This window comes from Salvelinus namaycush, chromosome 11 (genome assembly GCF_016432855.1).
Source record: "Salvelinus namaycush isolate Seneca chromosome 11, SaNama_1.0, whole genome shotgun sequence".
Taxonomy (NCBI): domain Eukaryota; kingdom Metazoa; phylum Chordata; class Actinopteri; order Salmoniformes; family Salmonidae; genus Salvelinus; species Salvelinus namaycush.
This window is the reverse complement of record NC_052317.1, coordinates 7671247-7695175: the sequence shown is the minus strand read 5'-3', so window position 1 is coordinate 7695175 and position 23929 is coordinate 7671247. Positions and strand designations below refer to the sequence as shown.

Genomic DNA, 23929 nt, shown 5'->3' with positions numbered 1-23929 from the left:
AAGTTGCTTGTTGTGAGCGCTGAGGGAACTTTATGCACTTGGCCAGATGATTCTGCATCTTTGTTGCATTCTTCACACATGAATTGGCACAGTATTTTCAAATGTACACAGCTTTTCCTTCTACATTAGCTGCAGTGAAATATCTCCACACATCAGATAGTGCCCGTGGCATTTTCCTATAAAGATTAGGGAAAAAATTGTTAAAAAACCCCAAATACAATTCCATGTACAGATAAATAGTTAAGCAGTTCGATTAAACAACTTTGTAAGATAAATGTTTTAAAATGAAACATGTATGGAAACAGGTGAATTAACACTGTTAGCAGGCTCAAGAAAGCTAAAACCCACATGGTAGCAAAAACTAAACTAGCAGAAATTGTTAATGAGTTAGAAATGTTTTAATCACACTTTGCTGTAGGCTACTATATACTAGTTAACAAAAAAATCATGTATGTCATATAAAATATATTCACCCCACCCAGTTTTGTAATCAAAACTTCAGCGGTACATGTGATGGAAGAGTGCACTGCATATGTGATGGAAGAATGCACTGTGCATGCAGAAGGTTGAATTCCATTGAATTGGGGATAGCTGAACCAACTTATGCCAATAGACCTAGACTTGCCTTATGTGTATCCCACAAAAAAGGTGCACTGTTATAAGCTAACTTTTTTGATGAATTTAAGCAAATATTCCCCAAATTCCCTGGCTTAACTACCCATGGAAAATTATCAGAACATTTCCGACCCTTTGCAACCCTAGTTATATTTGGGACGCTCTATGCGCTGCAAATCCCGAGTGGACTCCTGAGTGGCCCAGCATTCTAAGGCACTGCATCTCAGTGTTAGAGGTGTCACTACCAACCCTGGTTCGATTCCAGGTTGTATCACTTCTGGTGTCACTACCAACCCTGGTTCGATTCCAGGTTGTATCACTTCTGGCCGTGATTGGGAGTCCCATAGGGTGGTGCACATTTGGCCCAGCATTGTCTGGGTTTGGCCGTCATTGTAAATAAGAATTTGTTCTTAACTGACTTGCCTTTAAGTCCTCATTGGTTTTTAGGAGCATATACCCACGTTGGTGATAGAAAGATGAACTGAGGTCCAAACTCCAGTCGGTAGTGGGTAATGCATCTTAAAGTTGGTTGCCAACCGCCATATAAAAGTCCAAAGAAGAAGAAAAAGCCTGAAGGAGAGATTACTAGAAAAGTTTTACCCTTTTATCTGTGGATTAATTGTCAGAGTAGAGGACCTTGAGCATTTCAGGTAGAACAACCCAATGTTTATATCCCAGGACAAATTAGCTAGCAACAGCAAGCTAGCTAGAAACATTTTCATAAATGTTTGCTTATCGACCGGTCCCTAAATTAATATAATTGGTTCAGAGTTCGTTTTGATATTTCATCCTGCGTGTCCTGATCCTGTTTGGTGTGGGGGATAAAATCAACATGCGCGCGTTGGCAGAAGCACCCGCGGTCTGGTCAGCATGTCAGTATGTGGCAAAAGTTAGATATCTAATCAATGTAAAATGGAATTAAAATGACAAAACACTAAATTAAGGGAGAAGGATAGGCTACAACGACCACGAGCCAACAGGTAGGCTCCTTTTTAATATTCCGAATGGAGTTATTTGTAACTGTAGGATGAGAAAGCGAATGCACTGCAGCCTTAATTAACCCTAGCTAGCTAGCTTGACTATCTTCGTGAAGGGGGTAGCTGCATCCCAATATGGCGACCGGGTGTGTCGAAATAAGTGGGTGTATGGAAAGCGAATCAGCTAATTGGGCCGATTTGTTGGCACTCAAGACCGTTAACCCGGCGGTCAGTGCTCTAGTTTTGTGCCTGCCGACTCAAAGTGCTTCGTACTGGGTATAAATAATGGTCGTGTCGCCGGTGCGGTGGTAGCTACGTGGCCATTTTCTCTCGCATTATTTTATTTCAAGTATGTTAGAAGCCTACACAATAAATAACTAATATTTATAACCATTTAGACTGTAATACATAGTCTACTACGGCAACAAACGGAACACAGTGCCCTTACTCCTCCTTGGCAAGTAACGGTAACGGCATGGAAAGTAGCTACCCAGAGTGAAAGTAAGTACACGCATACAACGCATGAAGCAACAGTAGCCTGACAGTTACACCTATAATTAACTTTATCAAAAATACGAAAATATCGTCCGTTTTATAACTGAAAATGTACAATCATCCTGACTTAACGGAAGAAAAAAAACAGCTCAATCAAAAACCTTTACTGTATTTGTTTATAAGTAGTTTTCCTATCTAGCACCCAGATGTTTTCCTGATCAGATCATGAGGGCAGGAAAAACTTCAAGTCCAAATAGAAACCCAACTCTGCATGATAAAGAAAGCCAAAGGAGATTTAAACTGCAACACAGACGATACACTTTCCGTCTACCAAATTTTATTAACCATTTGCATTGTGAACACATCAAATAAAGCAATGTCCATCATTCCTTAAATTTGCACAACACCAACTAAAAATAACTAAACATCTTTACATCGTCATGTAGTGACCAAAGTGGTGTGTAGTTGCAACATTTTTTTTACAAAAAAAGGCTCAAATATTGGAATTTAATGTCTGGAACATTTGAACCCATCTATGCTGAATCATTAGCTTTGTTATGCATCAAGAATAAGATACCTAGCTTCTTTGATCTTCAAAGTCTGGCTCATATATCATCATATATACATTTGGATGCATGGAACGTCGCTCAGATGCACCTTGGCTATAAGACTGCACACCTATGCGCTTTCAAAACAGGATTCTGTCCCAAATGGCACTCTATTCCCTTCATAGAGCACTGTAGTGCACTATTTAGGAAATAGGGTGCCATTTCGGAAGCATTTAGTAAAAAAGTAGAGACATAAATGTTCCTATCGCAAGGAAGTAAAAACATCGGAAAATTAAACTGACAAAGAGGTCTCGTATCCCTTATTGCCAGCAGTGATTTTTATTTGTACCACCAGATTTCCAAAGGGCTTCTTATCCAGCTCATGTTTCACATGGAATTTACAAGATCCATTTCACAAAGGAAATAGTATGGGAAGTTGTTTTCCCCACCTCCATCTATCCACCCCCCTTCCGCTCTCTCTCCATCTCTCGCTCTTCAATCTGTCTCCACAGTAAAACGCTATACTGTTAGAAAATATATAGTTTTGGTATATTGTACATAGGAACTTGAAAAACATAGGAAGCTCCAACCTCCCCTTCCCAATGTCCAGACATACTGTATCTGCTGCTTCTATCTATGAAAACCATGAAGACCGGGTAGAAAGTATTTTCCTGAATGACTATCTGAACACGCGGGTCTATTCTGGGTCCCCAAAGTGCTGGTGGGGGGTGTTGTGGGCCCGTGTGTCTCCTTTCTCTTCTAGTGGTAGTCCTGGTGGGGAGGAGGAAGGCTAGGTTTGGGGCGGGAGTTTATAAATGCCTTGACGGGACCTGTGGAGGAAGGAGGCCACGGTCCAGGCTCAGAACCTCAGGTGCGACTTGTGTTTCACCATGTATCTGTAGAGGGAACAGGAAGAGAACATGGCATGTGGCCAGAAGGAGCTCATTCATTCTACTGTCATCCCATTCAAATATAAATCCCAAATATTTCTATAACCCCAGAGTATATGAAGTATAAACTTTTACAGAGAATATTATTTAACTCAATGTACATAAGTTTCCATGTAAATGTTAGCACTCATCTTCCAGGGTTAGGGTCAATTCCATTTCAATTCAGAAAGTAAATCAAATTTTAACACCACATTTTCCCAATTGAAGAGAATTGGAATTCAGTGCACTTCCAGAATTAATTTGAAATATAATACATTTTTTCAGAAATATTTTTCAAGTAATTTCATTGAAAGGATAGACCAGTATAGAAAGAGGGAAGGGAGAAGGGTTTTCATAACAAGATATAGGTGGGTTTGGTATCAACCCCATTGCGTCATGAACATACATGTGCACAATGTGCTATCAAAACAAACCTGTCGAGGGTCTCCCAGAACTTCAGGAACATGGGCCGGTCGAGATGGCGCTTGTGGTGGCTCAGCTCCAGCACGGTCACGTCCCACTTCTGCACATTGGGGTCCATCTTCTGCTCGTCATACTTCAGATGGAAGGCTCGGACTGCAGGGTGACCACAACCACACACAGTCAATTAGGTAGGACCAAATCTCGTTTCGAGACATGGGTTGGACAGGTTAGCTCAAATACATTAACTTAAGTCCATCTAAAGGGATCACAGGTTAGTAGCCAAAGAACTGTATGGGTAGCACTTTACAGTTTGAAATAACTGGGTAACCATTTACCTGTCACAAGAAAGACATACAATTACCTTGTCGAAAGTAAAGTGCTACCCCTGTATGTATAAGAGCAAGTGGGGGGAATCTCACTTTTAGCGAAAATGTCCACAGGAGATCCGTCAGGTAGCAGCCAAGGCCAGCCCTTGAACTGCCAGGCAGGACCTTGCACGAAAACGGCCACCACGCGATCCCTGCACAAACACACACAGTAAACATCAACCTCTAGTGTGAAAACAATTAATACAAAATTAGACCGTTTTGCATGTGTGGCACAGTAAAATGGGAGTAAGTTTTGCACAATCGTCACATTGTAAGCCAGATGTAGAGAGGATGTATCATCATTTGTGGCCATGGGGTAAGTTTTGAGGGGCTGGTTGCTCAAGTGGTATAGCGGTATGTGGGTCAAGTACTTTCATTTACAGCCGACCATTACCACAATATCGTGAGGTACTGTCAATCATGTAGTACTATTGTGTCTACACACACATGTACAAGTCACATATTGCTCTTTAAGAGCATTCCACACCAGGATTGTACAACATTTGCCCATTACTCATTTCAAAATTCTTCAAGCTCTGTCAAATTGGTTGTTGATCATTGCTAGACAACCATTTTCAGGTCTTGCCATATATTTTCAAGTAGATTAAAGTCAAAACTAACTTGGCCTCTCAGGAACATTCACTGTCTTCTTGTTAAGCAACTCCAATGTATATTTGGCCTTGTGTTTTAGGTTATTGTCCTGCTGAAAGGTGAATTCATCTCCCAGTGTCTGGTGGAAAGCAGACCAGGTTTTTCTTTAGGATTTTACCTGTGCTTAGCTCCATTTCGTTTATTTTTTATCCTGAAAAACTCATAACATACCCATAACATGATGCAGCCACCACTATGCTTGAAAATATGGAGAGTGGAGCTCAGTAGTATGTTTTATTGGGTTACCCCAAACATAACACTTTGTATTCAGGACAAAAAATTACTGATTTGCCACATTTTCTGCAATATTACTTTAGTGCATTGTTGCAAGTTTTGAAATATTTTAATTCTGTACAGGCTTCCCTTTCACTGTCAATTAGGTTAGTATTGTGGAGTAACTACAAGGTTGTTTATCCATCCTCGGTTTTCTCCTATCCCAGCCATTAAACTCGTAACTGTTTTAAAGTCTCCGTTGGCTTCATGGTGAAATCGCTGAGCGGTTTCCTCCTCTACGGCAACAGTTAGCAAGGACACCTGTATCTTTGTAGTGACTGGGTGTATGAATACGCCTTCCAAAGTATAATTAATGTTACAATGCTCAAAGGGATATTCAATGTCTGCTTTTTAAAAATCTACCAATAGGTGTCCTTCTTTGCGAGGCATTGGAAAACCTCCCTGGTCTTTGTGGTTGAATCTGTGTTTGAAATTCACTGCTCGACTGAGGGACCTTACAGATAATTGTATGTGTGGGGTACTGAGATGAGGTAGTCATTCAAAAACATGTTAAATACTATTGCACACTGAGTCCATGCAACTAGTTAAGCACAATTTAAATAACTTGCCATAACAAAGAGGTTGAATGCTTATTGACAAGACATTTCAGCTATTAGTTTGTAAAAAAATTGAATAACATAATACCCCATAATGACAAAGTGGAATTGAGTGTAGGCCAGTGGAAAAAAACCTCAATTTACTCAATTTTAAATTCAGGCTGTAAAAAAATCGAGGGGTGTGAATACTTTCTGAAAGCACTGTATTTATGGAAGATCATGAACGGTCATGTATGTTCATAATGTGGTCATGTATGGTCCTGGAGACTCACCAGTTCTAAGTGAAGTGTATGTATTGAAGATCATAAATGGTTATGTAGTAGGGTCATGTACGGTCCTGGTGACACGGTGGCTGGTCAATGATACGGAGTGGAATGTATGTATCGAAGATGCCAAATGGCCATGTACGGTGGTGGTGACTCACCAGTCCTGCGGAGCTAGTTTGAGGGGCTGGTCGATCACCCTGTAGGGCACGGTGACGCTGAGCGTGGCACCCCCGGGCTGGATCTGGTCCTTGCGTCTCTGGAGCAGCACCTCGTTGTCCCGCTGGATGCCCTGCTTCTTCTTCTCCTCTGGCGTCACAAACCTCACGGAGAGGGGAGGGAGAAGAGTAATGGCTAATGCAATAGTACGATACAAAACCTCCGTCAAGAAAGCATTACTGTTAGCAAGGCAAAATAAAGTATTATGGTGCCCATGCAATGTTGTTTTCAACATGATTCTAATATAGGGATTTTTAAGTCCGACACATGTGAAGCTTGTTTTTTCATGACACGTTTATTGGTACCTCGTGGATAAATGTTGCAGTCTTGTGTGTGATAAGATGAAGTTACTAAGTGTCCTGATTAATGAAGTGTTATTATTCATTTCCAGCATAGCTATTTTAGCCTAGTCTGAATTGTTCTCACTTGGTTGTCACTCCTTCCCTCCATTTCCTTTCTAGCATGCTAGCATACAAAACAAGTCCTACAATCTTCTTCTACCCATCAAACTAACTATAGCCTACATACCAAAGAAAGTGACATCCCTGTAGTTTGTTGTTGCCCGTTTTAAAACTTGGTAACTGCTAGCATGCTAGCCTCTCCACACACAAAACAAGACCTACTGTACTCTCCCTATCACATTCACTGTACAGTATAGCCGAGTATATGTATAGACGACATACCAACAACAAAAAAGTGAGCATCCCCCCTGTTTTTCACACTTTATTTGGTCTGTTTACAAATGCAACTCTACACAGAGTCAGGCAGTAGACTGGGTTGGTAGCTAAGGGTCATATTCATTAGGCACTAAACAAGAAACTCCGTGAAACAGGGAGGAACTTCCTGGACTTAAGCCAATAATAAACGCTAAGTGTTAAAACACTTCTGGGAATCCCTCACAAAGCATACTCGACATACCAGACTGGGGTTTGGAAAGTCAATGGGAGAAGTGAAAATGTCTTGTTTATTTTTTTCGAATCTAAAAAAGGCACAGTCTACCTAGATTTGTGCCAATGTCTTAAAGGCACAGTGCAGTCAATGTGATTTGGAAAGTATTCAGGCCCCTTCCCCTTTTCCAAAATTTGTTACGTTACAGCCTTATTCTAAAATTGATCAAATAAAAATCCTCAATCCACACACAATACCCCATAATGACAAAGCGAAAACAGGCTAAGATTTTTTTTGCAAATGTATAAAATGTAATAAAAAAATATTAACATAGGTATTCAGACCCTTCACTATGAGACTCAGGTGCATCTTGTTTCCAATGATCATCCTTGATGTTTCTACAACTTGGGAGTCCACCTGTGGTAAATTCAATTGATTGGACATGATTTAGAAAAGGCACACACCTGTATATATAAAAAGGTCCCACAGTTAACAGTGTATGTCAGAGCAAAAACCAAGCCATGGGGTCGACGGAATAGTCCGCAGAGCTCCGAGACAGGATTGTGTGGAGGCACAGATCTGGGAAAGGGTACTAACAAATGTCTGCAGCATTGAATGTCCAAGAACCCATTCTTAAATGGAAGAAATTTGGAACCACCAAGACTCATCCTAGAGCTTGCCACCCGGCCAAACTGAGTAATCGGGGGAAAAGGGCCTTGGTCACGGAGGTGACCAATAACCCAATGGTCACTCTGACAGAGCTCTAGAGTTCCTCTGTGGAGATGGGAGAACCTTCCAGAAGGACAACCATCTCTGCAGTACTCCACCAATCAGTCCTTTATGGTAGACTGGCCAGATGGAAGCCATTACATAATAAAAAGCACATGACCACCCGCTTGGAGTTTGCCAAAAGGCACTTAAAGGACTCTGACCATGAGAAACAAGATTCTCTGGTCTGATGAAACCAAGATCGAACTCTTTGGCCTGAATGCCAAGCATCACGTCTGGAGGAAACCTGGCACCATCCCTACGGTGAAGCATGGTGGTGGCAGCATCATGCTGTGTGGATGTTTTTCAGAGGCAGGGACTAGGAGACTAGTCAGGATTGAGGGAAAGACGAACGGAGCAAAGTAGAGAGAGATCCTTGATGAAAACCTGCTCAAGAGCGCTCAGGACCTCAGACTGGATCGACGGTTCACCTTCCAACAGGACAACGACCCTAAGCACACAGCCAAGACAGAGCATGCGTGGCTTCGGGACAAGTCTCTGAATGTCCTTGAGTGGCCCAGCCAGAGCCCAGACTTGAACCCGATCAAACATCTCTGGAGAGACCTGAAAATAGCTGTGCAGGGACGCGCCCCATCCAACCTGACAGCTTGAGAGGATCTGCAGAGAAGAATGGGAGAAACTCCCCAAATACAGGTGTGCCACGCTTGTAGCGTCACACCCAAGATGAATCGAGGCTGTAATTGCTGCCAAAGGTGCTTCAACAAAGTACTGAGTAAAGGGTCTGAATACTTATGTAAATGTGATGAAGTTTTATTTTTAATACATTAGCACACATTTCTAAACCTGTTTTTGCTTTGTCATTATGGGGTATTTTGTGTAGACTGATAAAAACGGCTAACAAAATGTGGAAAAAGTCCAGGGGTCTGAATACTTTCAGAACACAAAGTACCAGTGAAAAGTTGACATCTACAAGGGTTTTTCTTTATTTGTATTATTTTCTACATTGTAGAATAATAGAGAAGACCTAAAAACTATGAAATAACACATATGGAATCATAAAAGAAAAGTGTTAAACAAATCAAAATATGATATATTTGAGATTCTTCAAAGTATCCACCCTTTGCCTTGGACAGCTTTCAACACTCTTGGCATTTTCTAAACCAGCTTCATGAGGTAGTCACCTGGAATCCATTTCAATTAACAGGTGTGCCTTAAAAGTTAATATGTGGAATTTCTTTCCTTCTTAATGCATTTGAGCCAATCAGTTGTGTTGTGACAAGGTAGGGGTGGTATAAAGAAGACAGCCCTATTTGTTAAAAGTCCATATTATGGCAAGAACAGCTCAAATAAGCAAAGAGAAATGACAGTCCATCATTACTTTAAGACATGAAGGTCAGTCAATCCGGAAAATGTCAAGTTTCTTCAAGTGCAGTCTCAAAAACCAAGCACTATATTAAAACTGGCTCTCATGAGGACCGCCACAGGAAAAGAAGACCCAGAGTTATCCTCTGCAGCAGAGGTAAGTTCATTAGAGTTACCAGACTCATAAATTGCAGCCCAAATAAATGCTTCACAGGATTCAAGTAACAGACATCTCAACATTAACTGTTCAGAGGAGACTGTGTGAATCAGGGCTTCATGGTCAAATTGCTGTAAAGAAACGTCTACTAAAGACTAAAGGACAACAATAAGAAGTAGAGACTTGCTTGGGCCAAGAAACTCCAGCATTGGATTTTAGACCGGTGGAAATCTGTCCTTCGGTATGAGTCCAAATTTGAGATTTTTGGTTCTAACCGCTGTGTCGTTGTGAGACGCAGAGTAGGTGAACGGATTCAAGGCACACTTAACCAACATGGCTACCACAGCATTCTGCAGTGATACGCCATCCCATCTGGTTTGCGCTTAGTGGGACTATCATTTGTTTTTCAACAGGACTATGATCCAACACACCTCCAGGCTGTGTAAAGGATATTTGACCAAGGAGATTGATGGAAAGCTGCATCGATGACCTAGCCTCCACAATCACCTGACCTCAACCCAATTGAGATGGTTTGGGATGAGTTGGACCGCAGAGTGAAGGAAAAGCAGCCAACAAATGCTCAGCATATGTGGGAAAAGCATTCCAGGTGAAGCTGGTTGAGAGAATGCCAAGAGTGTGCAAAGCTGTCATCAAGGCAAAGGGTGGCTACTTTGAAGAATCTCAAATATGTAACACTTTTTTGGTTACTATATGATTCCAAATATGTTATTTCATAGTTTATGTTCTCTCTATTATTCTACAATGTAGAAAATAGTCAAAATAAATATAAACCCTGGAATGAGTAGGCGTCCAAACTTTTGACTGGTACTGTGTGTGTGTGTTTTTTTCACACTACGAGGTTGGAATAATACTGCGAAATTGTTAAAATTATGTCCTTTTGGGGTAAGAGTGGTTTGAAATTGGTTGGTAAATAGACTAATAAGAGAGAGTTCCAAACCTCTCTACCAACTGCTAGTTTTAAATTTTCTACTCCCCACTTAGACCACTCCCAGACAGTCCTACATTGGACTTTTAAGTAGCTGAACATGCCATTACTACAACACTGTCCAAAAAAAACAGTAACTGCTTCATTCTGAAGGAGTGCCTTTGATTTGCTGGCCTGCACATGGGCAGTTCGGGTCAACACGACCGTTAGACCCAGTGACGCATTTCTGTCCATGAGCTTAGCTTGCTATAACATTGTTATGACATCGCCTACAAGTGTGATCGGGGATGTCTAATGGAGATAGTTTCTGGACCGCTTCATGTTTTTTCTTTGACGATAAATAAGGCCAATAAACACTAATTTTCTCCTAGTGAAAATCCTATATGTGCAGCTGTAACGGATGTGAAATGGCTAGCTAGTTAGCGGTGGTGTGCGCTAATAGCCTTTCAATCGGTGACGTCACTTGCTCTGGGACCTTGAAGTAGTGGTTCCCCTTGCTCTGCAAGGGCCGCGGCTTTTGTGGAGCGATGGGTAACGATGCTTCGTGGGTGACTGTTGTTGATGTGTGCAGAGGGTCCCTGGTTCGCGCCCGGGTCGGGGCGAGGGGACGTACTAAAGTTAAACAGCTATGGTTGCAATGTTTATGAGGAGCTGTCATGTGTTCACAGAGCAGAGGGTGGGTAGCTGGGCCCTGTGTTCTGCCCTCAGGGCTCTCTGCCTGGTAATAGCTCCCCCTCCATCTCCATGCTGCTACTGCTCATCCACACAGCCAGAGTCACTGACACCATCTTAGGATGTCCAGTGATTTATGACTCCAACTAAACTGCAAAATAGCAATTACACCACGTGTGTGTGCTAAACTATGAAATGGCATTCAAATATCTGAACCAAAGGTCAATTAGTGATTTAAAACACCAAAACTCACATTTTTGTTAATCGCTCAGCACTACCTTAGAGGCTTAGACAAATACCTGTATATCTTCCAAACGGGTAGGGTTTTGCTCAGTTAAACACAAGTTCCTGTTTAGTACTTTATGCTTCGATAATGACCTTGCCAACACCCAGCCTCCCAGAGAAGCATAAATATTGTGCATGTATTGATAAACTGAATTACCAGGGTTGAACACCAATAGGATTCATCCAACGTGTTTTTCATATAGGCTCTAACACACACACCAGGGTTTCCATTAGCCGCCAACTGACAGCTTTTAGCCCCCCCCAAATAAATAAAGTCGATAAATCAAACTGTTGCCAGCCAAAATGTACAGGAGGAAAAAAATACAAAATAATGCTTTTTATTCATTGATGGAAATAGGTTACCAGTCGATGTAGATACATTGACAGTCATGCTTATCGGTCTATAGCTTAATTTGCATAATTTTGTGGAATTAAATGGGCTTGTGTGTATTTTCATTAGTCATGCATCTTATTTATCCAACAAAACTATCACACAGCAGGATTTCTTAAACAGCTCCTCAGCGGATTGCTGCTGGACTAAAACATGTGCTTAATTGTGCCCCTTCATTTCACCTCCCATTCACCGCGCAGGCAACAGGCCATCAGCGCGTCACCCAACACTTTTTACAATGTGAGCTGAGGCAGGATGCATTTCTAAAACATACTTGTTTGAAACCTGAATGTTTTATTTAACATTATGACGCATGTCTTACCTTGCTTCAAAGTAGTCTATATGCAAAATCCAACCATGGAAACGTGGAGGCAATTCTTTTATAAAAAGACTAGGCGGCACGTTAGTTTCAAGTTGACCATTTTCTACCAGTTGTGGATTTTCATAAGCACATTTTTGTGGAACAGTTTAAATTCAATAATAAGGTTTTAGTTTCTCAAAATCATTGTCATGTGGTTAATCATTCAAATCTGAATTAAAATTATAATCAAAAAGTTAAGTCAACTTATCACCAGCCTCTGCCATATGGACACATTGATAAACCGTGATCATTGGCGGCTAAAGAAATGAGCGCATGGAACTCAGCCTATAGGCTAATGCAGCAGAAGGCCTATAACTTCCATTGCTCTTTCACACCGAGGATTGGTGAATATCGTGGGGTAGATTGTTGGAAAGATTATTCAAATGGCTTACTGTGAGGAACTATAGTTAATATATTATTATTTGCAATGGATGTTAAAGAAATACTTCCCTACACTTCGGCGCAGCAGCCCAGGTACTTCTATGCGTGCGCCATGAGGACAGAGAAACCATACAAATGCTCATTGCTCACATGGAGCACGCCAAACAAAAGAGAATGGAAAAAAACTAACAAATCTAATAAATGATGGTTATGAAATAAACCAAAACTTGTTTCTCACAAGTGTAGCAGGTTGTGAAATCTGCAATCAACGTTTCCACTCCGAGAATGATAAATTAAATGAAATGTAACCAAATGACTAGGATTAATTGATAAAAACAAAACAAAAAAGGGCAAACAATTCACAAAATGAAACAATGCGCAAGAATTGGCAGCAGACAGCTGATCCATTCTGGAGACCGACTCGCCTGAATCTCCACCACACACCCATCCCTTTCTTCTAGTCTCAACATATGAAATTATATTGAAGACACATTATCATCACACATTTTTAGAAGCTTTTCACTGACAGACACAACTCAATAATCAGCTAGGGACGCTGCCCAAATTGCGGGCTTCCCAAATAAGCATAGTTTGAAACAATCCACAGCAAAAAAAAATTAAGATAATGATCCACAATTCCTCTGTGGCCAAGTCATGCTTTCTGGTGAAATATTTTATTTATTTCTGTATAGACAGGAGCAATTATATAATTTCAGCAAATGTATTTCCACTTCCCTATTGGACCCACCGCTATGCCATTTCTCTCCTGTTCTATTGATTTTCAGATGAACTTTCTTTGTCCAGAAGCCAAAGGTACAATCCTAGTCATATTAGCAACCCATCCTAGTTGTTGCATCTTTAGATCCGCCCTCTAAGTTTCTAACATAGATTTGCATCTCTGTCACATATGGAACTGCTATCAGGTGCGCTGTTTACAATGGTGTTGGCAAAAATAAAAAAAAGTATTGGCTGCTTCATTACATTAGTTGCATGTTCTGATACATTACCATAATTGAAATTTGATTTATGTAATTCTGAGCACCATGGGTGGATGCCCTAATGGGTTATGCATCCATATTGACCCGGTAAATTTCAGAAATTACCAGGTAAATTCAAATCTTCCCGTTCATGTTGTCAGACGCCACATTTTCCTAAAGGAAATCCTGGCGCATGCACGCGCACACACAGTCTACTTACTTGAGGTCCTGCAGTAGGTCCTTTGCATTGAGCATGGTGATGAGGGATGTGGTGGCCGCTGGGATGATGACGATGGGGGTCCGAGAGCCTTTAATGAAACGAACACAATGTATATGTTTAAGTTAATCTATTACTATTTATCACCATTCATCAATAACACTCGCACACACACTGTCGTAGCAGTACATACCCTTCTTTTGATTTGGTGGGGGTCTGGCTTGGGAAACTGGAGGAGAAAAATAAATAATCAGTGACAGAAAGAACCGATATCCCATTATGAGCCATGTACTGCAAAAAGTATCAAATTTGACAACAGATGAGACACACTGAACAGAGGAAATGACAGCTCTGGCTTGTGTCCTGAATTAAGTGAAACGGACAGGCATAAACCAGGTAAAGCTAATGCACTCATTTTCTGATCATTTTTTTTTTTTTTTTTTACCCTTCAAGGAGTTAGTTTACCTCAGACACGCACAGCTGTAACGATGTCAGTTTGTCTGGTTCCGAGACAAGCTTTAGCCATTGGATCCAATGAGTAGTGGAGCAGCTACTCTTGGTATGTTTTGTATATTTCACGGAAGCAAAGCACCTGTCTTTTTTGTAGTTAAAACACGGATATCCGCAAAGCATCTCTGTCCCGAAAGTTCTGATCCGAGATCAGGCCACCGAGATCAGGCCACCCCATCAATATAATCTTATTCATTATAATCTAATCTAAAAGGCAAATCTTATCCTATATGAGCACTCCTACCCAGTTCTCATCTAACAGAGCAATGTGTGTGATATGAAGAGCCTTGCGAGCTACAGTACGTTACAGGCCTAGTGAGACTTCCAAAAATAGATTTGCTGTTATGTTTTTAACGCTCACATCTCTTTTCAACTGTTTTTCCACCAAAGACACAAAACAGAATTGATCCTACCTCGATTATTAATAGCTTACTTGACACGAGAGATGAGACACCGTGTTACATTAATGCAAAAACAAAGAATAAGCAAACGGGAAAGACATTGAAATGTGGGGTTCACAAATTAAAGAGAAGAAACACGGTGTCATTAAATAGACATAACACTCCAAAATCGAAATGTGTCAGATATTGTCATAACAAGTGGTCATCGGAGTCCACAAACCAGGCCATTTTTAAAGATGCAGCTATATCCCACAATTCAAAATTAATTCAATTTTTTGGGGGATTGGAGGCAGCTGGGTCACCTTTTTTTTTTTACCCGTTTTGTCCAATCCTAAGCATACATGCATGCAGAATATTTAATGCAATCCTCTCATTGGCAGAATTGCCATCTTTCAGTTGCGCGGTCTGATTGAGCTGATCTGCCCGGCTCTCCCACACAGCTCCCAGGCAGTCACTTGTCAATCTTTTGAACTGATACGAAGCCAGAACACTTGACTTGTAACTAACCTAAAAACAATGTTTACGCTCTCCTTTTCATGTAGGCTATTTTTGTTTTGATCACATCAGAAGCTCTAGTTTCCCATATGCACTGTTATTCATTCAACTGTATTGCCGCTCTTGCACCTGTCGTGGAAATTGATGTATACTGAGACTGTCATTTCTTCAAACAATCACCTTTATTTAATAATGATTAATTATTACAATAATGCAGTTGGTCGGCCACACACTAAAGGTGTTTTGCCGAGAGCTTAACCTTTAATGAAAAAACAGAGATCTTATATAGGAGACCCAAAAATGCTTAGTCATGGCTGCTTCCACCCCCCCATGCAGATCGGGGGCACCATCCTGGGTTCATCCTGTGGTCACCTGCACCCGGTGCCATTTCCCAGATGCAAGAATGATTGGACACAATAAGGGATTGTTCTACTCTGCCAGGCTCTGTCTATCTCGGGTCACACACATCACATCTATGGAATGCCAGCTGTAGGTAAATTGTCAGCTCAAGCCCCAGAGGCCGAACTCAGTCCCACAGACACAGATGAGAGTTCTCATCATAGATATTTGATGCATAAACAGTTTTAAACAATCTTGCGGTTGCTTATTTCCTAATGGGAAAAGAACAAACGCTATTTGATGAATATTAGGAGTACAGTAATACTGCTGGCATTTTTTGGAAAGCTCAAATTCCCCCCTTTTCAAATAAACCACCAATCTACCCCCTAGATGGTTATGATGGGGAGAAATTCAGAGCTGTAAATTGTTTAACCTGTAGCCAAGGCAGGTTACAATATCAATGTTGCCAGCCAAGGTATACGAGGGGATAGTAGGCCTAGTTGGACAAGGCTATCTGAATGTGTACGATGGAAGTTAGAGGTAGCCTAAATATTCATTATTTAATAGGAAAAAAAGCACCGACTACGTGACTAAAATGGCTGTGACTAAAACTGTCCAGAGTTTGTCGACTGATAACTAAAACTAAAAGGATGAAATGACTAAAACGTAACTAAGACTAAATAAAAAAGCTGCAAAAATTAACACTGCTTTAAACTCCCGAGTGGCCTAAGGCACTGCATCTCAGTGCTATAAGTGTCACTACAGACCCTGGTTTGATTCCAGGCTGTATCACAACCGGCCGTGATTGTGAGTCCCATAGGGTGGCGCACAATTGGCCCAGCGTCGTCCGGGTTAGTGTTTGGCCGGGGCAGGCCCATCATTGTAAATAAGAATTGGATCTTAACTGACTAACCTAGTCAAATTAAAAATACATTTAAAAAAAGTGGAGTTTCAGTGTTCATTTCTCCAGGCCAGCATTTGTGATGTCTGCTAGTTTATCAAACCAAGCTCATCTATTAATCTACACAAGCAGAGTAGTGGAAATGTGTAACATTCTGCCTGTCAGGCTATCTGTTACAAAATCCCTGCCTAAGACTCTTAGCACACCATCTCGCAGCCTTCTCTCAGGGATACAAACTCTGCAACTTTCTAACTCTTGCAGTTAGAACTACCTTTCCATGTACATTTCATCCGTGTGTGTGTCAATAAAGTACCCTTGTCTGTGTAACTTTGAGGTTGCCTTATTCACCTCTAACTGCGGGAGGTGCTAGTGGGTCACAGATCAGCCCAAACGGAGATTCGCTCTTTCACTATCGCTCACAACGTGGACGCACACTACATGCACGGGGCATTGTCATGCTGAAACAGGAAAGGTCCTTCCCCAAACTGTTGCCACAAAGTTGGAAGCACAGAATCGTTTGGAATGCCATAGTATGCTGTAGCATTAAGATTCCCCTTCACTGGAACTATGGGGCCTAGCCCAAAGCATGAAAAACAGCCCCAGACCATTATTCCTTCTCCACCAAACTTTACATTTGGTAGGAACATTGGGGCAGGTACCGTTCTCCCGGCATCCTCAAAACACAGATTTGTCCATCGGACTGCCAGATGGTGAAGCGTGATTCATCACTCCAAAGAATGCGTTTCCACTGCTCCAGGGTCCAATGGTGGCGAGCTTTACACCACTAGCCGACAGTTGGCATTGCGCATGGTGATCTTAGGCTTGTGTGTGGCTGCTTGGCCATAGCAACCCATTTCATGAAGCTCCTGACAAACAGTTCGTAATGAAGTGGCTTCCAGAGGCAGTTTGGAACTCAGTAGTGAGTTCATAATTTTTACGTACTGCGCACTTCAGCACTCGCCGGTCCAGTTCTGTGAGCGTGTGTGGCCTACCACGTCGCGGCTGAGCAGTTATTGTGAAGTGGAAACGTCTAGAAGCAACAACAGCACTTAGTTGACCAGGGCAGCTCTAGCAGGGCAGAAATTTGATGAACTGATTTGTTGGAAAGGTGGCATCCTATGACGTTGCCACGTTGAAGGTCACTGAGCTCTTCAGTAAGGCCATTCTACTGCCAATGTTTGTCTATGGAGATTGCAGACTGTGTGCTCGATTTTAAACACTTGCCAGCAACGAATCCACAAATTTGAAGGGGTGTCCACATACTTTTGTATATTTAGTGCATGTCACACAAAAACACACACACAGAGAATGTGACTTCTCTACACAGCCATAGAGATGCCGAATGTCAGAAGGGGATAGCAAAACAGACATGCGATTCATCACGCTGCACAAAGAGCGGGGAAGGGGTGACCTTCAGCTCTGGACCTCATGTTCTTTTAATTTCCACGATAAATGCCATGTGTGGGAACAATGACGGACAGTTGATGGCAGCTGCTAAACACTTGTCTGACCGCGTTCCGTGTAGGATGCCGATCACAGAATTGACAGGACGTTTACAAAGTTGACGTTTGGCAGCTCTCCTTTCATAAACAATTCAATATACACATCTAGATCCATAGCCTCCGATACGATATGTTTTAGTGTGATATGATTTGTGGAACGAATTCATGCGATTTGGTTTATTACTAGCTGCTGCTGATGGGATGACTTCTCGAAGTCGAGTGTGTGTGTGTGTAGGAATTAGGGGTGGGGGCAATTTATACTCCCCACTTATCTGAAACTGCCATCACCCAGTGATTAACTTGTCATTTTTGCAGATCAAATGTTGTTCAGCTACTACTGTCAATATTCATCTTTAGAAATTAGCATGGCATTTAGCCAATGTATATAATTCAGCTTTGAATTATTGCAGTCAAAACAGGGTGTGTGAGAATGCACCTCAAGGCTTAAAGAGATTCATAGACAGAACCCTGCAGGGGAGTGAAAGAGATAAGAAACAAGTCAGACATACCACTATATAGCAACTTGGGCACTGGAAAATGACTGCTGAGCCCTTAGAAAACACTGGAACTATTTTTCGTTCCTGCAAGTTTGTATAACTGTATATGCATGGGCTTGGTCTCATGAGTAGGTGTTGATGTAGGCAATTACATCACTATGGGTTGACTGCAAGCATAATAAAAGCAACTTGGACTTTTTATTTTATTTTGCAGAACTCAGGAGAGACTTCAGTTGTATGTTCAATCTTTGACTTCTGTCTACAGCTGTATTTTGATTAAAATTGATATGATTTATAAGTGCACATTTTGAGTATTCATGATTAAATAGAAGCCCAAGAAAGGAAGCCCAACAGTGGCTAGCTTCACAACACATAACCCGGTCCGGTCGAGACTCACTAGCCAGATGAAGCTAGCTTGCAACTTATAACGTTAGCTTTGGGCAACAGTGTTAAGTAGCTGGCTAGCCATTTATTATCATGAACTGACATTCAATTTCAATAGGCAAACAACAAGTGGCAACCTAGCTAATACTTAATCACAAGGATTCCTAAATCATTGCTAAGAATAATGAAAATGACTGCAGTTTCTACTGGTCATTGTTTTCAGGCTGGTTGTATTAGCGCTAGCTTGGTACCAAGCTAAAGCTAGCTACCCCAGAAGTTGCAGTCAAACAAACAATGCTTTATTACTAACACGGTATTGTAAACACATCGTTCGTGGCCGGTGTTTGCACCGCTTTGACAGTGCTACCGTATCTTTTTTGACACACAATGACCCAAACGGCGTTCCATAGTATGTCGTGAAGCTAATAGCAGTGACGCTATTACTGTGTAACTCCGGTAGGGTAACATCTGAAAAATAGCGCACTTGGTAGTGTGTACTGGTGCTCGACCAATCGGCGAAAGCCAACATCACCCACGACAGAGAACGGTTGATTGTCAAGGGCAATGAATTCCATTCGCCTTTGAGTTGTCTCGCTGAAATCTTCTTACTCTTTCAAATGATTGCTTGACTTGTTGACTGCTCGATCCACACAGCAGACATTGTGTGGGCTAGGTTAGGAATGCTGTTGCACGTGTAGCGCAAAATTTTACGTGCCGTTATTACGTCATGTACCCACATTATATAGGTATGCACGTTAGCTTGACATCGGTTTTTAACATCGCCGTTAAACTAGATATCGACCGATACCGATGTTGGCATTTTTAGCTAATATTAGCTGATTCCGACATGTTCACCGATATATCGTGCATCTCTAGTTTAGACCAGGAATCCCCAACTATTTGCACCCACAAATTTTTTGCATATACTTTTTAAAATTGTTGGACATAAGACTGAGAATCAAGAAATCAGCGCCAAGTGATTAACATTTTGGATATCTGTTCCCAAGTATTCCAACGCATAGACATTTTTTATTTTTTGGTCTACCAGCCACTGTGGCAGGTAGATAAAGAAAAATCTACCAGCCGCTCAGATTTTTTTCAACAAAAACATAAAATGCAACATGTAATGTGCTGGTCCCAAATTTCATGAGCTGAAATAAAAGATACCAGAAATGTTCCATATGCACAAGAAAACTTGTTTCTCTAAAACTTTGTGCACAAATTTGTTTACATTCCTGTTAGTGAGCATTTCTCCTTTGTCAAGATAATCCATCCATCTGACAGGTGTTGCAAATTAAGAAGCTGATTAAACAGCATGATCATTACACAGGTGCACCTTGTGCTGGGGACAATAGAATGCCACTAAAATGCGAAGTTCTGTCACAACACAATGCCACAAATGTCTCAAGTTTTGAGGGAGTGTGCAATTGGCATGCTGACTTCAGGAAGTCCACCAGGCATGTACCAGGCAGATGGTGAAAACCGCTCAGATGGTGAGCGGTTTTCTATTATCAACGTTGTGAACAGAGTGCCTCATGGTGGCGGTGGGGTTATAGTATGGGCAGGCATAAGCTACGGACAACATACACAATTGCATTTTATCGATGGCAATTTGAATGCACAGAGATACCATGACGAGATCCTGAGGCCAATTGTCGTACAATTCATCCAGCCACCATTTCAGCATTATAAAGCACGGCCCCATGTCGCAAGAAACTGTACGCAATTTCTGAAAGCCGAAAATGTGCAAGTTCTTCCATGACCTGCATACTCCGACATGTCTCCCATTGGGCATATTTGGGACACTCTGGATCGACGTGTTCCAGTTCCCGCCAATATCCAGCAACTTCGCACAGACGTTGAAGAGAAATGGGACTACATCCCACAAGCAACAGCCTGATCAACTCTATGCGAAGGAGATGTGTGACGCTGCATGAGGCAAATGGTGGTCAAAGTATTCAGACCCCTTGACTCTTTCCACATTTTGTTACATTACAGCCTTGTTCTAAAATGGATTTAGTTAAAATAAATAAAAAAAATCTACACACAATACCCGAAAACAGTTTAGAAATTTCCGCAAATGTGTTTAAAACAGAAATACCTTATTTACATAAGTATTCAGACCCTTGGCTATGAGACTCGAAATTGAGTTCATGTGCATCCTGTTTCAATTGATCATACTTGAGATGTTGGCTCCAATCAAGTTGTAGGAACCTGTGGTAAATTCAATTGATTGGACATGATCTGGAAAGGCACACACCTGTCTATATAAAGGTCCCACAGTGCATGTCAGAGCAAAAATCAAGCCACGAGGTCAAAGGAATTGTCCGTAGAGCTCCGAGACAGGATTGTGTCGAGGCACAGATCTGGGGAAGGGTACCAACAATTTCTGGCGCATTGAAGATCCCCAAGAACACAGTGGCCTCCATTTTTAAGTAGAAGAAGTTTGGAACCACCAAGACTCTTCCTAGAGCTGGCCGCCTGGCCAAACTGAACAATCGGGGGAGAAGGGCCTTGGTCAGGTAGGTGACCAAGAACCCGATGGTCACTCTAGCAGAGCTCCAGAGTTCCTCTGTGGAGATGCGAGAACCTACCTGAAGGACAACCATCACTGCAGCACTCCACCAGTCAGGCCTTGATGGTAGAGTGCCCAGACGGAAGCCTCTCCTCAGTAAAAGGCACATGACAGCTCACTTGGAGTTTGCCAAAAGGCACCTAAAGGACTCGCAGACCATGACAGAAGATTCTCTGGTCTGATATAACCAAGATTGAACTCTTTGGTCTGAATGCCAAGCGCCACATGTGGAGGAAACCTGGAACCATCCCGTCGGTGAAGCATGGCGGTGGAAGCGTCATGCTGTGGTTGTTATTCAACGGCAGGGACTGGGAGACTAGTCAGGATCGAGGCAAAGATGAATGGGGCAAAGTACAGAGAGAGCCTTGATAACCTGCTCCAGAGCTGGGGCGAAGCACACAGCCAAGACAACGCAGGAATGGCTTCGGGACAAGTCTCTGAATGTCCTTGAGTGGCCCAGCCAGAGCACCCCAAAAAATCTCTGGAGAACTGAAAATAGCTGTGCAGCGACGCTCCCCATCCAACCTGACATAGCTTGAGAAGATCTACAGAGCAGAATGGGAGAAACTCCCCAAATACAGGTGTGCCAAGTTTGTAGCCTCATACCTAAGATGACTCTAGGCTGTTATCGCTGCCAAAGGTGCTTCAACAAAGTACTTATTAAAGGGTCTGGATACTTCTGTAAATGTGATTTAAGTTTTTTATTAATACATTAGCATTTTCATTACGGGGTAGTGTGTGTATTTATTAGGTATAAAAGTAACAAAATGTGAAAAGTCAAGGGGTCTGTATGCACTGTAATATGAATTGTAACTCAGTAAAATCTTTTAAATTGTTTTAAAATTGTTCAGTGTAAAACAAGAAATAAGTTATTAAGTAGTAATATGGTATAGTGGCTGACTTTGTAGATATTCAAGTAAATAATACTAACTTCTATGCCTCCCAAAAAATTATCTATGAATGAACGTCACTTGTTGCACACAGCTCCCCTGCCAGGCAGTGTTGCTGCGTGAGGTGGCATATAGGATTCGTATTTCTTTGTGCAATTAGCTGCCATGAAACAAAACCACAGAAATACTTTGTAAAGAGATACTGCAGCATTTTTCTAACTCACATGTGCTCATACTTGACTTTTTACTATTTTTATTCACAAATGTAATGCTCGCACTGTAGAGCCTTGCAAATTGACAACCCGCCTACGTGGCTGGTGAAATAGGCATTCTTACCCGCCAATACCTAAATTGATCCGCATTTGGCAGGTGTTCATTTTATTCCCCATTATTGATGCATGCATAATTTGGATAGGTATGGGCACCCAGGATGGATGCTTATCGGGACGGATGCTTATCTGTGAATCTTACCATCCCTTACGTTTGGCTTAGGTCACAACCTTGAAGCAACATCAGTTGTCCCGAGAAAGACTTGAAAGTGTTTCAAACGGCAGGAACATGTTGAAGTAGTACATAGAAAGCTGTCTACATGTACAGTCGTGGCCAAAAGTTTTGAGAATGACACAAATAGAAATTTTCACAAAGTCTGCTACCTCAGTGTCTTTATATATTTTTGTCAGATGTTACTATGGAATATTGAAGTATAATTAAAAGCATTTCATAAGTGTCAAAAGCTTTTATTGACAATTACATGAAGTTGATGCAAAGAGTCAATATTTTCAGTGTTGACCCTTCTTTTTCCAAGACCTCTGCAATCTGCCTTGGCATGCTGTCAATTAACTTCTGGGCCACATCCTGACTGATGGCAGCCCATTCTTGCATAATCAATGCTTGGAGTTTGTCAGAATTTGTGGGTTTTTGTTTGTCCACCCACCTCTTGAAGATTGACCACAAGTTCTCAATGGGATTACGGTCTGGGGAGTTTCCTGGCCATGGACCCAAAATATCGATGTTTTGTTCCCAGAGGAACTTAATGATCACTTTTGCCTTATGGCAAGGTGCCATGCTGGAAAAGACATTGATTGTCACCAAACTGTTCCTGGATGGTTGGGAGAAATTGCTCTCGTAGGATGTGTTGGTACCATTCTTTATTCATGGCTGTGTTCTTAGGCAAAATTGTGAGTGAGCCCACTCCCTTGGGTGAGAAGCAAACCCACACATGAATGGTCTCAGGATGCTTTACTGTTGGCATGACAAGACTGATGGCTTTTTTCCGAATGCCCCAAACAATCGGAAAGGGGATTCAGAGAAAATTACTTTACCCCAGTCCTCAGCAGTCCAATCCCTGTACCTTTTGCAGAATATCAGTCTGTCCCTGATGTTTCTCCTGGAGAGAAGTGGCTTCTTTGCTGCCCTTCTTGACACCAGGCCATCAAAGTCTTCGCCTCACTGTGCATGCAGATGCACTCACACCTGCCTGCTGCCATTCCTGAGCAAGCTCTGTACTGGTGGTGCCCCGATCCCGCAGCTGAATCAACTTTAGGAGACGGTCCTGGTGCTTGCTGGACTTTCTTGGGCGCCGTGAAGCCTTCTTCACAACAATTGAACTGCTCTCTTTGAAGTTCTTGATGATCCAATAAATGGTTGATTGAGGTGCAATCTTACTGGCAGTAATATCCTTGCCTGTGAAGCCCTTTTTATGCAAAGCAATGATGACGGCACGTGTTTCCTTCCAGGTAACCATGGTTGAC

The 23929-nt window shown here is 41.8% G+C and overlaps 2 protein-coding genes across 3 annotated transcripts in view; one reads left to right on the top strand and one right to left on the bottom strand.

Moving 5' to 3' along the window:
* Window positions 1–1497: 1497 nt before the first annotated feature.
* Window positions 1498–23929, top strand: part of LOC120055751 (beta-1,3-galactosyltransferase 2-like) — a 47900-nt gene continuing 25468 nt past the window's right edge. The window contains exon 1 of one of the 2 annotated variants that reach the window (XM_039003696.1): window positions 1498–1595. The gene's annotated coding sequence lies outside the window, so the exon portion shown is untranslated. Of the gene's footprint in view, window positions 1596–1819; window positions 2094–23929 lie in introns of those variants that run through there. The other variant, XM_039003693.1, reaches the window with a different exon arrangement.
* Window positions 2403–23929, bottom strand: part of LOC120055750 (parafibromin-like) — a 69524-nt gene continuing 47997 nt past the window's right edge. The window contains exons 13-18 of the mRNA XM_039003692.1: window positions 13878–13913; window positions 13688–13775; window positions 6261–6422; window positions 4407–4507; window positions 3999–4140; window positions 2403–3531 (exon numbers count right to left, since the gene is read on the bottom strand). Coding sequence (XP_038859620.1) covers window positions 3495–3531; window positions 3999–4140; window positions 4407–4507; window positions 6261–6422; window positions 13688–13775; window positions 13878–13913 — 566 coding nt within the window. The 3' untranslated portion in view covers window positions 2403–3494. The remainder of the gene's footprint in view (window positions 3532–3998; window positions 4141–4406; window positions 4508–6260; window positions 6423–13687; window positions 13776–13877; window positions 13914–23929) is intronic.